This window comes from Crocuta crocuta, unplaced genomic scaffold (assembly GCF_008692635.1).
Source record: "Crocuta crocuta isolate KB4526 unplaced genomic scaffold, BGI_CrCroc_1.0 scaffold186, whole genome shotgun sequence".
NCBI lineage: Eukaryota > Metazoa > Chordata > Mammalia > Carnivora > Hyaenidae > Crocuta > Crocuta crocuta.
Window position 1 is genome coordinate 4,490,546 of NW_027551569.1, and position 12,666 is coordinate 4,503,211.

The following is a 12,666-nucleotide window of genomic DNA, read 5'->3' on the forward strand; positions in this document are numbered from 1 at the left end:
CTTGGGGTGGGGGGGGGGGGGGGGAAGGTGTCTCTGTGGGGGCTGCCCTCTCCTGCCCACCGGGAGGTGCAGTCCCAGCCTGGCCACTCGTTTTCCTCCCTGTCCCTCTGAGCTGGGCTCTTCCATCCTGACTCTGGGCAGGAGTGGTGATTCCCAGGGCCTGTGGTGGGAGGCCCAGGTCCTGAGGTGCCGCAGCTGCGTTTTGCCAGGCTGGCGGCCAGCCTAGCGGGCAGCTCCTCTTTATCTCTGGGTGGTTGCGGGAGGCTTCTTGCCCCACCTCTGCTGGGAGCCGCCACAGACCTGAACTGGGACCCTAACAGAGGTTCTCCTCGGTTCTGAGCTGCTTTTCAGTAGGCACTACTTTGGTGTAGGACTGAAGTCAACCCATGGGGCCAAATGTGGACAGCCAGGCTGAGGCGGCCGAGACAGGGCTGGCTTCCGGCTGGGAATGGGTCAACCTATTCAGGTTCCTTTCTTTGTCTGGCATCTCTGCTCTGTCCAGGTTGTAGGGATGTGCAGGACTGGATGGCACTGCCCTGAATGGACCCAGCAGCCGGGCCTGGGGTGGGCTCAGAGCAGCTCAGGAAGATGTGCACCACGGTGAACTTGTAAACCAGTTCTCTGCTTGGGCTTGGCGGCAGGAGGCCCAGATTTGGGCAGTTTCTATGGTGTTTATGAAGACTCCCACCATGGCCCACACTCCCGAGGTGACATCATTGAACGCACTGAGCTCAGAGCTGGGAAGAGATGTGCGTAATCAGCTCTCCTAGCACATCTGGTACTTCTTCTCTGCCCTTCTCACCCTCAAAACCATACTTCCTCGCCTTGTATTGGGTTGAAGGGCTGAAGTCCCCACTGTCCTGTTCACAAAAGCTTCTAAAGGTGGGAACTTCAGCCCCGAGAAGAACTTCAGCTGTCCTGAAGCTCTTTGTGATCCTCAGCAATAAAGCACTTTATTTTCAAATTCTGTCTGATGAAGAATTTGGAGCCTCAGCAGAGGTATAGGGGGTCCTGTGTGCAGCCCAAGCCGAGCCCCCATGGTCGTGTTTGTGACCCCTTAACCTAGCCGGGCAGGCAGAGCTCCTGGGGTGCAGAGGTTAGATGTAGATGTGAGTTCTCCCTCTTCACACTTGTACAGGGTTGCCTAGAAGACAGGGAGGACATGGCCAGACCTCAGAGTCACATTTACTAGTTCTTGGGTGACAGGAAGACTTCTAAGACAGAGGTAAATTGCACGCACTCCAGAGAAAGTGGCCGTATTTCCCCAAGTACCTTGCTGCAAGGGGGTCTGAGGCAGAGTTCCCCAAAGGACTACCCCTGTAAGGTGACAGAAGTATACCTGTACCCTGCCTTGGTTGCTACCCTTAACAGACACTGCGCTGTCACTCCTGGCATTTGGGGAAGGACAGAGACACATCAGGAAGTAGGATGAGGCAAGGTGTGTCCAGAGCCACCACCTGGAAACAGAGAACCAGATGTTTCCATAACCATCACACCTAGAGGTAAGTTTATTAGTCTGGTCCTGGACCACAGGCTAAAAATAATACTCTGGTGCAAATAAAATATTACAGGGTCAGAGAGGGCGGGATCTCAAGTCACCAGATGGGATCCAAGTTCCCTTACTTGGATCTCGAAAATCAACATGATTAAGCTTAAAGGAAGGGAGTTAGCAGATTCCTGTGAAAAAGGACTCTGGGATATCTTTATCTTCTTATAAAAAAAAGTTTCTGCTGGGGCACCTGGGTGGCTCAGTCAGTTAAGCATCTGACTCATGATTTCAGCTCATGATTAGTACCGGCATAATTTAATTATTTGTTAACAGAAACTTTTTTTTATAAGAAGATAAAGATATCCCAGAGTCCTTTTTCACAGGAATCTGCTAACTCCCCTACTTTCAAATAGAACTCACCTTGACACTTGAACACTGTCTAAATTTAATCTATACCTGGTGGTTGTCTATTACTCAAAAACTGAGTTTAGCCAGCCACATTTTTGATCTGTAAGTGACATGGGAAATTGCTACCATCTCAGACCACAGATGACAGAAGATAAAGGGAGTTTGGCAGAGTCTTGAAGAGGCTGGGGAGCAGGTCAGCTATGAAATGGTGTTTATTCAAACTCTACAAAGGAGAGAGGCACGGTGCAGGTGGCTTCGGGCTCAGGGGACAGGTGTGTGTGAGGAGAAACAGTGATGGGGGGTCCACTGAGCCTGTTAAAGGGAGGGTTTTAGGAGCGGCCAGTACTAGAACCTGGAGGGGCCCCTCCCCCCGTTCAGGTCCAGTGTTGGTGAGGTCACTGTCTTGACTAGCTGTTCTTCCTTTTCCAAACACCAGAAGCCCTCGTGGCTGCACATCCAGCACAAACACCGCCACTGTTTCTGGTTTAGCTGCCCCAATCAGGATGGTTTTGCCCAATTTTTCTCCATCTGGAGTACCTCATAGAAGGTCCTAGGCTAGGCAAGACTGGTCAGATCAAATTCTTACTAGGATTTAAAACAACCTAGTACAAACCCTTCCAGATCCTGCTGGCTTCCTTTGTCTGTTAGAAGACAAAATGTTTCAGAGCTTTTGTCCTATTGTTCATGAAAAGGTCCCAAATGAGCTTCTTTGACTCCTCCATTACAATTGGATTTTAACAGGTGGAGGTGCTTCTCAAAATGTGTCCTGACATCAGTATCACCAGGGGTATTTGTTAAAGTATAAGTTCACGGGCCACACCCCACACCGAGTAAGAATCTTTTAGGGGTGGAGTCCACAGCGTTTTCTGAATTTAACAGGGGCCCCCAGGTGATTCTTAGTGATGTGAATCCTTGGCCTATGATTTGCAATGTAGCCAATTAACTAGCTTTTCAAAATATTCTTGCTCAAGGGAAAACACTTGGGCCCTTGAGTCTGGAAGTCAGTAGGTACCATTTAGCAAATGGTACCTATGCTATATCTAATCATCTCTAATGCTCTCATAAGGTACCTTTTATACCCATTATACAGGTGGGAAAATTTGCCCCATTTTTTTAGGAAGTGGTATGATTCAACCCAAGTCCAACTAAGTCCACGGTTTTACTTTTAGCTCAATCGTTCTGCGTTTTAGACTAAAAAATGCTAACAGTAAGGAGCACCTGGGTAGCTCAGTCGGTTAAGCATCTGACTCGATCTCAGCTCAGCTCTTGATCTCCAGGTCTTGAGTTCAAGCCCCGTATTGGGCACCATGCTGGGCATGAAGCCTACTTAAAAAACTACTAGCAGTAAAACGGCAGTGGTAAAAATCGGAACAGCCACCATCAATGTTGGGGATGTCAACTGTTACTGAGCAGGTCACAGGAAGTTAATTTGCCTGGTGCTTTGCTTTTTTAAAGGTGTTTATAATCTCTACTTCAGATTTTTTTGGTAAAGAACTCTAGAATTAACTCTCCAGCCAGGCAGGAAAGGGCTCCTATTTTGTCATTGGTCTCTCTCTCTGTGAGGAGGAAGAGGAGTCTTTTAGGAGGGGCCCGGAGATCGGATTCAAGCTCCAGTCCAGGTTCTTTATCAAGGCAGATCTAATGCCAAATTAGATGCTAATTAGTTCAGTCCACCATTCCTTTGAGTAATCCAAGCTAAAAGTGACTTTTGGGGGTCTAAATTATCCAGATCATCAGTACCGGTCTTTTGCTTTAACTACAATGTTTTGGCCAAGTCACGTTGGTAGGATTAGCCTGCAGGCCTCCCTGCCACCTAATTAAACAAGCAAAAATAGATGAAGGAAATAGCTGTGCCTGCAGGAGGCAGCGTGTCTGGATTAGAAGGCCCTGACTCACGCTGGGACACAGGGCGCCAGGGCAGGCCCTGAGGGAAGGCGGCCCTCCTGTTCAGGTAGTGAACTTCTGCCACGTGGCAGCCTGGACTCCATTTGAACATATACCCCCACCATGTGGTCAGTGCTCAGTAAACTTGTTTCATGGAACCGGGTATTTAAAAAATACTCTACAATATTCCTATCCTCCTCTTTTTGGGAATACTAAGAGGCCTGGAATTTTTTACCCCCGGTGGGGATGCCTAACACACTAGAAATACAGCAGCCTCTTTGAGATGAACCCAGCGACAGGACACTAGACATCGTGGTTTAGACTCGAGCACTGGCTCTCCAAGTTCCAGTCCTTCTCAGCTCCTGTGAAGTTATCAGTTGCCGGGCCTGGGAGGTTACTGATGAGAAGCAAGACTCAGATTCTTCTAAAACAGAAATGCTGGTAGTAGCTTTCTCTAAGGCTATTATGGGGGTTAAACGAGCTAATACCAAGGGGGCTACTCAGTTTCCAGGACCTAGGAACTGCTCAGTAAGCAGAAGCTGTGAGCCTGAGGCTCCCAGTACCCCCTGCCACAGGGTGGGCATCTTTCCATATATCAAACCAGCACCTGATGCTCATCTCTTCTTGCACAGAAGAGGCCACACAAGGAGGCAAGCCTAGGGGGTGGTTTCTTGGCACTGTTTACCCCCAAGAACCCCGCCCTGAGAGCAGCTTTGTGCCAACCTGCAGAAAGGACACTAGCTCAGGAATGCGGGGAGGTTTCCTTCCTGCCTCCTAATTACCTGCACTTACCCGGAATGTTTTTCCCTTTAATTCAGTATCTCCAAGGGAACTCAATACCAGCCACCCAACCAACACAGGTTTCCAGATCTGCATGTTTTTTAAATTACGTTTATTTAGCGTATGTACACATAAAAGAGAAATCGCCCTCTGATCCCACCCAGCAGAAAACATGCACAAACCCAAGGTATACGTGGAGGGAAGGGGCCCCAGCCCCAAGTTAGTGGTTGGGATGGTGCAATCCTGTGAGTCCCAAGCCCCAGTCAGGAGAGGGCTGGACCGAAGTACTGGGCAGCCCCTTGCCACCAGCCCTAAAATAAGCGTGCGCCGTAGCCAAAGGTCTGTTTGATGCCCTCAAAGTAGTACCGCTGCCAACCCTGCCGCGTCCTCTCTTCCTCGGGGGCAGGGATGCCTCTGCCTTCCATGCACAGCTCAGTCTCTCCATTCTTGTCTATGAAGGTCAAGGTGATGGTGGCAAAATGCCCTGGGGAGAGGGGGAGGGGAGGGAGGTTTAAGATGCCGGGTTTCCATCAGGGTTGGAGACTAAAGGGGAGAGGAAAGAGTTCTGGGGGTTGGGACTAAGCAAATATGCATACTTACCTTCCGGCCAAGATTTAAACCTCCACTTCATCACAATAAGTTTCTCAGGGACCTAAAATAACCAGAGAGATCAGTGTGTACCACAGACCACCATGTACCCGATCCTGACTGGAAACAGCCATATGCCTTCCGTTCAGTGTCTAGTCTGTGCAGTTCTACATCTCGGGGCACAAAGTGGACCACGGGTTCGTAGCATCTGCACCAACACTGGCTGCAGCTTCTCTCACTCCCAAGTCCAGCTCAGTCAGCTGTGCCCGGGTGACATTTCAGCGCTATAAATGGAAAAGCCACCAGCCGCCAATATATATGACCTCTCTTCCATGTTTGATTCCTTCAAGAACTAATTTTACTCCACTAAGGGAAAAAATTCTATGAAAGCAAGAAATTTCACCTGCAACCTTCTTTTGAAAATCAAAAATGAGGTTTAACTAACCAAATTAAATTTTACCTACACAGCTGAAAAAAGAAGGAATGTTTTCCTTCTGACCAGAGACTACATCCTGGGTCTGGGGCTAGCAGGCACTCACCAGATCAGTGAATTCCCCGGAGACGTTGCCATCTACCAGGTGAAACTTCCCACCTTTGTCCGCTTCTAACATTGCAGGAGCATGAGTAAAGGCCTGAACGAGCTGTGGAAAAAAAGGAGGTAGGAAGATGCCCCTCTCAGTGGGACCTAGGGACAAATGACAGGTGATGCTTGCATGCCTCTGCTCTCATTCCCAAAGGCACCGTTTTGTCCAATGACTGGCTTCTGTTATGTTCCAGTACAAAGGAACAGCCACTGATCAGGGCTTTGACTGGAGTAGCTCTCTGAGCAACCATGATACTGTTACTTCAGATCTATTTACTTTTCCAGCGAGAATGTGTGCAGTGGTGCCAACTTCCACCACCCCGAACCACTGCACGGGAGGAGAGAGGGCACGGTAGCTTTGAGGAACTGAGTGAACACAGAAGGGTTTTTCCTTTGCCTCTACTTGTATGAGGAAATCCTCACGGCTCCACTTTTTAGTACCTGCTCTGCACGCAGAGGGGATGTGCCCCAACCCACGTCACCTGAACAGCAGATGCCCTGAGGCCTGAAGGACAAGATTCTACGTACCTCTTGGGTAGTAAAGACTCTATACAGCTCCTCTGGCGATGTCAAGAAGGTTTCTCTAAGGGTGATCTTACAAGTGGGGATTTTGACACCAACAGGTCTGGCCTGGGTTTTTGAAGGAGCAGACTTAGCCTGTGGAGGCGGCAGTGAGAAAGGTTTAGAGGAATGGGGAAGACTCCATTAAAGTGGCTTCCAGGACAGGCTGGTCACTCATTCACACAAACTTCTTCACCTCTAGTGCTAACTGTTCCACAGGGCTGGATGGACGATTCAGTCGTTAGGGGAACCTTCCCAGAATGTTCTCAGTTCCCAAAGAAAACAACACTCCCAATGGAGGACAGATACCCACTGGAAACCCTACTGACCAAAGGACCTGGCAAACCACTGGGTATTTCTGAAGCACTCAGTGTAATTCTCGAGGAAAAATCCTGTGCTCGAACAGCTGGAAGCAGCCACCTCCCCTCCGGATCCCCTCACTGTGCTAACAGAGGGCAGCGGGCTGCACACTAAGCCTGAATCGTACAAGTTTCATCTCCACAAAACTATCTGCTCATTCTGCAAATGTGGTGAAATCAATCGATCTCCTGACAGGTGAATGTCGTGCTCTAATGCCAGTACCTTCATTGACCCCTCTAGTTTCAAAGTATGAAACATCAACACCCCAGTTAGAATACTGAAGACATAGATACATGCAGACCGTCCTGTGTTAACAACCTCCTGACTGGTGTTAAATGCCAGCAAGAGTCAAACTCCGAAGCCCCTGCTGGCTTCCATTTGCTCTAGGGGTCTGTTATAAACGAATACAAACCCTGTTAAACACAAACAACTATATATTGTGGACTCTGTAAAAAGCACCATAGGGAGATCACAGGCTGCCCTGGCTTGGAAGTTAGGGTCAGAGAGAAAGGGTGCATGCAAATACCACTTACTTACCTTGCGCTCCTCAGTTTTCAGTGCTGGCTGCCCGGCTGGGTCCACTGACTCTCCGTTCATTGTAGGCAAGATCATGCCCTGCGTGAACTCTGAAAAAATAAAATCCCCACTCTTGGAAGTTCCTTCTTCGGAGCTGAGATTGGGGCTTCTTTAGTCTGACAAACATGTCCATCTCCCAAATAAGGTAATGACAAAGACAGAAAGAGTCCACCTACTTTAGGTCTTTACTTTGGACTATGCCAGACAGGTATCTGAGTGTATGCTACAAAACACAGAATGTTAACGAGGTCTAAACCTCGCTCCATTAGAAGCAGTACAACTTGTTAACTATACATGAGGTCTCCTATGAATGTAGCCACTGAAGGTAGTGGCACCTCTAAGGACTTCAAGAATACGGCAAGATACCCACAGATGCCTATTTAGTCCCCCTTCTCCGCTCTGACTTACCTCAGTAAAACAGCCACAACTAGTTACGGCACCAGAGCACTCGTTCTCACCTGAAGAGGTATCACCCTGATGCTAGTTCCCTTTGACGGTCATTTTATGTACTCCCCACACCAAGATCAGAACACAACTGGCAGAAATGGAATTCTAGGGGAAAGCTGAGCTGACTGCTACCCTAATAAACCCCTAACTGTCCCTGGAGAATGTGTATCAAAGATAGTCCAAGACTATGCTCAAGCCGTCTGGGGATGCCAAGTCTGACTATCCGACAGAAATACGTCAGCCTCAATATAATCTAAGTTTTCTCGTAGCCACATTAAAGTGTTAAAACAGACAGATGAAATCAATTTTAGTAACGTGTTTAACCCAATACTTCCAAACTACCATATCAATATAAAAAGCTATTGCTAATTTCACATTCACATCCTTTTTTTGGTACCAAGTTTTCAAAACCCACTGTATTTTCTACTCATGGCACAGCTCAATTGAGACTATCCACATTTTAGGTGCTCAACAGTCAATATACCAGACAACCCATCTAGATCTTTCCCTCATTCAGAGTTTACAGATGAGATGAAATAAGCCCCCTCCCCCCAAATCTTTACCCATTTTGCAAAGAAAGCGCTGTTAGGACCCTTAAGCAGAGTCTGATGGTTGGGGGTGGGAGGAACTACCTCCTTAAGGTACACATTAACTACTCAAGGGATACCTGTTTTGAGAGTGCTGATGTAAATTCCCATTGCTTCTCTTAGGAGTTTCACCCCTTCTTCCTTCATTAAGGCCACGAGATTTGTGTCAGGCTCATCTTTGGCAAGGCTCACACTAATCTGAGTGAAAGATCAGAAGTAGGTGGTAAATAACTTGAGGGGCACCCACGACGTGGAATGTGGGTGCTGAGCAATCAGAGAGCTGCTGACATTTCCAAAGGAAATGTGTGAGGGTTGGGGTATTCTTCCAATCCCCATGAGTGTTCCTTCTCGAGTTCTCTTTGCCAAAGCCAAGGTGGCTAACATTAGAACCCAAGTTACTAGCTAAAGTAAAGCAATTAAACAAGCACAAGCTGTGCTGGAAGCTCTCAATGGCACCCCAGACCTAGGAAATCCTCTGCAGACTGAAGTTCTGAATGCTTGGGCCAAGCCTGGGCTTTAGTCTTGAATGGTTAAGTCATTTCTCTCATCTGAGAATAGAGAATGTGGAAACCTCAGCTAAGGAATTAGGAAGCACAAACCTCTACTTCATCCACACTGTTTTCATCAGATAAATTGGGGATCTCCACATGTCCCTTGTACTGTACTCCAGACTTAGAGGTACCTGTCAAAAGCAATGCCACATCATTAGTGTCCCCCTCTGCAGGAACAGGTTGCTCGGGAATCCTCGCTACTCCTCTGCCCCCACTTCATTTCAACTACTGAACTGACCCTCTTTATTCTGAGATAACGCCAGACGCAACCAACCCTCCCCGCTTTTCCCCCGGAAGAAGTGTCTTTCCTCATTAGATTTGTTGAGGTCAACTGCATTATGACTGTATGGGACTAAGAGCTATGTGGATGTGACCCTGGCAGAAATTCTGCCAGGGAGAACTCAGGTCAACAATCGATGCGGTCAGTTCTGCTAGAACTGTTGTTTTGAAAATACAAACTTGTTCCAGTGCGACTCACATATTAGGGGACAGTCTGATCACAGCATGAATTTCACATTTGCTAATACGGGATTTCTTCCATAAGAAACACCAGGTGACCCCTCCCCACTCCCCGCCACCGCCTGGCCCCCAAAGCCACACCCAGCTGAAATGAGCTGCACAGGAATACACAAAACACACACATTTCAAACATTTCTCAGCCAGCAGCCTCAGTTCCCCATGTGTTACGAGCCAGCCACCCACACTGGTGTTACAACGTTCCTTCTGGTTTCGGCTGACCCTCCTTCCACCAATTGACAACAACCCACACGCTGCAACCCTTCTGGTGCCCACTATCACGAGTGAACATCAGGTCTTTTTCAAGGCAAAGCACCATGTTTACTGTGTTATTTATGTACTTCTTCCCATATAATATGTGTAGACTGTGCTATCAATTTTTACGTTCCTAAATTTTAAAAACGTGTCACCAGTGAAGGTTTTGGGTGTCGTGTCCTGTCCCCAAACCCTCTCTTCCCTAGAAGCCCTGTGGTTTTGGTTGAGTAATTTTGCGCACTATGGTGATTTTTAGGGTGACGTTACAGCAGAACTGACTGTATTACAAAATGAACCAACAGGACGTTTATTTATCTTCACTTCTCTGGACCTCAGTTTCTCAATCTATAAAAAGAGGATTGGGCAAGATGATACCCAGGGTTCCTTTCAGATTACTATAGTAGTTGTTTTTGTTTTTTGAAGTCACGTAACAGATAGATCTACTCTTCCCCTCCCTATTACCATTTACTTGAGAAACGCTCACCGAGGCACAAATCAATTGTATGCTTTGCCCCATACATGTTTTTCTTTAGCTTTAGTGCCTTTTAAAACTGTCAGGACCCTCCAGGTGGGACACATACAGGGCTCCGATTCTTTGCCAATACCACCACAGAAGGGACATTAAGCTGGAGGACAAAACCGCCCCAAATTATAGTCACATTCAAACTTCATTAGCACAGTAGTCTCAACTGCTAGACAGATTCACACTGGAGGAAGTTAAAACAGATCAAGACCAGATCAAGACCAAAACACCCCTCCCTTTCCCACTGTTAAGTCAGTCACCCAAGAGACAAGTTAGCTGGTCTGGGGAAACGCTACCTCACAGAAAATGTCCTGACATATTATGTGGCCCAAAGGTTCAGTGGTTCAGCTGCTCACTGGTGGGGGCTTGCGAGGCCCCCAGAGAGGAAATGCATTCAGTGTCCCACAGTGGCAGAGAAATTTTGGCACCCAATACTAATTTTTATGAAACACACGGCACTGTCCCTTGAAGAGTTCCTAACCTCCCCCAAACTGTTCTCCCCAGCTCCCTAACAGGTCAACCAGAATGCAGTTGGCTTTCGTTCTAACGGCCCAGCACAGACTTACCCGTCCAGTTTAGTTTGATGCTCCACTCATAAAAGAATATAAGTTTGCCTTTGCGATTGTTAATGGATGCCTCTCCATCAAGCTTATTCACTTCTGTCACCTCACACCTGCCTTCCTCATTTTGCACCCGCACTGCCAGGAACAGCGTTTTCAGCTTATCTGTGGACCAGTTTGAAGCATCCCTCTCTGTCCTGCAAAATAGAAGTAAAGCATTGGACTAGCAGCCAAATGGAAGACACACTGCTTGCTCTGTGCACAAGAATCCAGGCTAAAAGAGACCTGACAAACAGTTTAAAAAGATCATTCCCACTCCAGTACATCCACAAACATGTTATCTTCTTTTCGGAAGATAAGGAGTCCCATGCTGTCAATAAAGATAACTCTTGTATGGAATGGTTACAAATCAAATGAAAAATTATGCTTCCCTTTCTCAGCATGATGATGCTAAAGTCAGTATTTGACACTTGAAAATGGCGCCCCCGTTTGAGCAAAAGGAAAACTGAGACCATCTTGCTGAGGTCAGGAGCCTAAGAGTGGGCTCTAAAATGCAGTATTTAGCTAACAAGTCCAGTAGGTAAGAATCCAATACTCTTGACCTCATTAGTGTAGTGTTCTAACCTGTCAAATTCAGGCTGTGCTATAAATTCCCTACACATTCTGTGTCCTCTAAACGGCTAGGAAAACAATGTTAAGTCCAGGGCTTCAGACAAAAATTAGATCAAGCATTCTGCATGTTAACAGGGGGCAGGCTGAAATACAGAGAGTAAAAAAAATCAGTCTGCCTATCTACAGAGAAACCAGCAGCAAAAAGGGCTGCAACAAAGTAAAAATGAAACCAACGCGAACAAAGTTCAGTGGAGTTAAAAGTTAAAGAAATAGTACTTTTAGAAGATTTCATAAATAAGAGTAGGCTTTTAAAAGTGGTTAAGTTATAAAACCGCGATTGCCCGGCAACCAGGGGCAGTCTTGGGAGTTACAGCACAGCCCAATGAATAGTTCCGGGTGAGAGGCCGGGGCATCTTCAGCATCACTGAGCTCCTAGCACCTGCCGAACACGTTCCAAACCTTTGTCCTCTGGACGAGGCAGTGGTCCTCTATGACTGACTCTGAAAGCCGCAAAATGGGAATTCCAGCCACTAGCCCCGAGCCTACCACAGCAATCTCCCGACACAATCCACGGCGGTTTGGGTCTCACGGACTCCTCCGGCCACGTGTGGGAAGCATGTCCCTACTCGGGCTGGATGCATCGGCTAGAGGGGTTACGTTCTCGTATCTCTGAAACCCCTCCCCTGGGCGCAGCCCTCCGCGTCGCCCCCTTGCCCTCTAAACACTGAAACAGAGGCAGGTGGTAGTGCGTGGAGGGACCTGGGACTACGGACCCCTGCCACAGGAAGAACCCACCCCCATCTCCGGGCAGGGTTGCCCCGACCCTAGCTTTGTTCCGCCCGAGGTTTCAGGGACCCGCGACCCTGGCCGGGCCGTAGCGTTCCCGCGGCCTGGCCCGCTGGCCCTCACCAGTGCCAGTTGTTGACGTTGGTGGCATCCGCCCGCTCCTCCACGATCCAGCGTGGGTCGCCCTCACCCCACTTGGCCATCAGCTTTCCTGTCGCGCCGCCACCAGCTCCCGAGCAGCCACAGCCACAGCCTCAGTACTGCCTGGTCCCAGCCGCCTGGCAGCGCCTGGAAACTACTAGAAGCGGCCGCAGAACCTCCTGGCTTGCTTTTCCCTCCCCCCCCCGACCCTCCCCGCCTTAACTTCCGGCTCCTCCTCACTCCCACAGGGTACTTCCGTTCCACCTCCTCGGACTTTAGCTTATTCCTGTTCTATGTAGAGTTCCTTCAAGCTCCCTCGGGCTAGCCCTAAAGGGGCCGGAAAAGCAACCGCTCACACGGCCATTCATCACCCTTAAGACCACAAAGAACACGTCTCATTGTTTCCCGAGTTTCTGCATTGGCCCTGCTGAGCCTCATGGGAATTGTAGTCTTGTTGAG

The 12,666-nt window shown here is 48.3% G+C and overlaps 2 protein-coding genes across 2 annotated transcripts in view; one reads left to right on the forward strand and one right to left on the reverse strand.

Annotated features, from left to right (window-relative positions):
- Positions 1-964, forward strand: part of ISM2 (isthmin 2) — a 16,862-nt gene extending 15,898 nt beyond the window's left edge. Inside the window, exon 8 of the mRNA XM_077750643.1 lies at positions 503-964. The gene's annotated coding sequence lies outside the window, so the exon portion shown is untranslated. The remainder of the gene's footprint in view (positions 1-502) is intronic.
- A 3,692-nt stretch (positions 965-4,656) lies between these two features.
- AHSA1 (activator of HSP90 ATPase activity 1) lies at positions 4,657-12,428 on the reverse strand. The gene is made up of 9 exons (XM_077750680.1): positions 12,190-12,428; positions 10,675-10,865; positions 8,863-8,945; positions 8,344-8,461; positions 7,191-7,279; positions 6,261-6,389; positions 5,689-5,790; positions 5,162-5,213; positions 4,657-5,045 (listed from the first exon to the last, which is right to left on the reverse strand). The coding sequence occupies exons 1-9, from the start codon at positions 12,267-12,269 to the stop codon at positions 4,873-4,875; spliced, it is 1,017 nt and encodes a 338-aa protein (XP_077606806.1). The 5' UTR covers positions 12,270-12,428; the 3' UTR covers positions 4,657-4,872.
- Positions 12,429-12,666: the final 238 nt, after the last annotated feature.

What these genes read in the sequence shown, in the direction of transcription:
- AHSA1 (XM_077750680.1), bottom strand. Translation starts at nt 12,269, where the DNA reads ATGGCCAAGTGGGGTGAGGGCGACCCACGCTGGATCGTGGAGGAGCGG. An exon ending in CATCAAACTAAACTGGACGG is followed by an intron (nt 8,946 to 10,674) that starts GTAAGTCTGTGC and finishes TGCTTTTGACAG; the next exon opens with GTACCTCTAAGTCTGGAGTA. An exon ending in CCGGGGAATTCACTGATCTG is followed by an intron (nt 5,214 to 5,688) that starts GTGAGTGCCTGC and finishes TGGTTATTTTAG; the next exon opens with GTCCCTGAGAAACTTATTGT.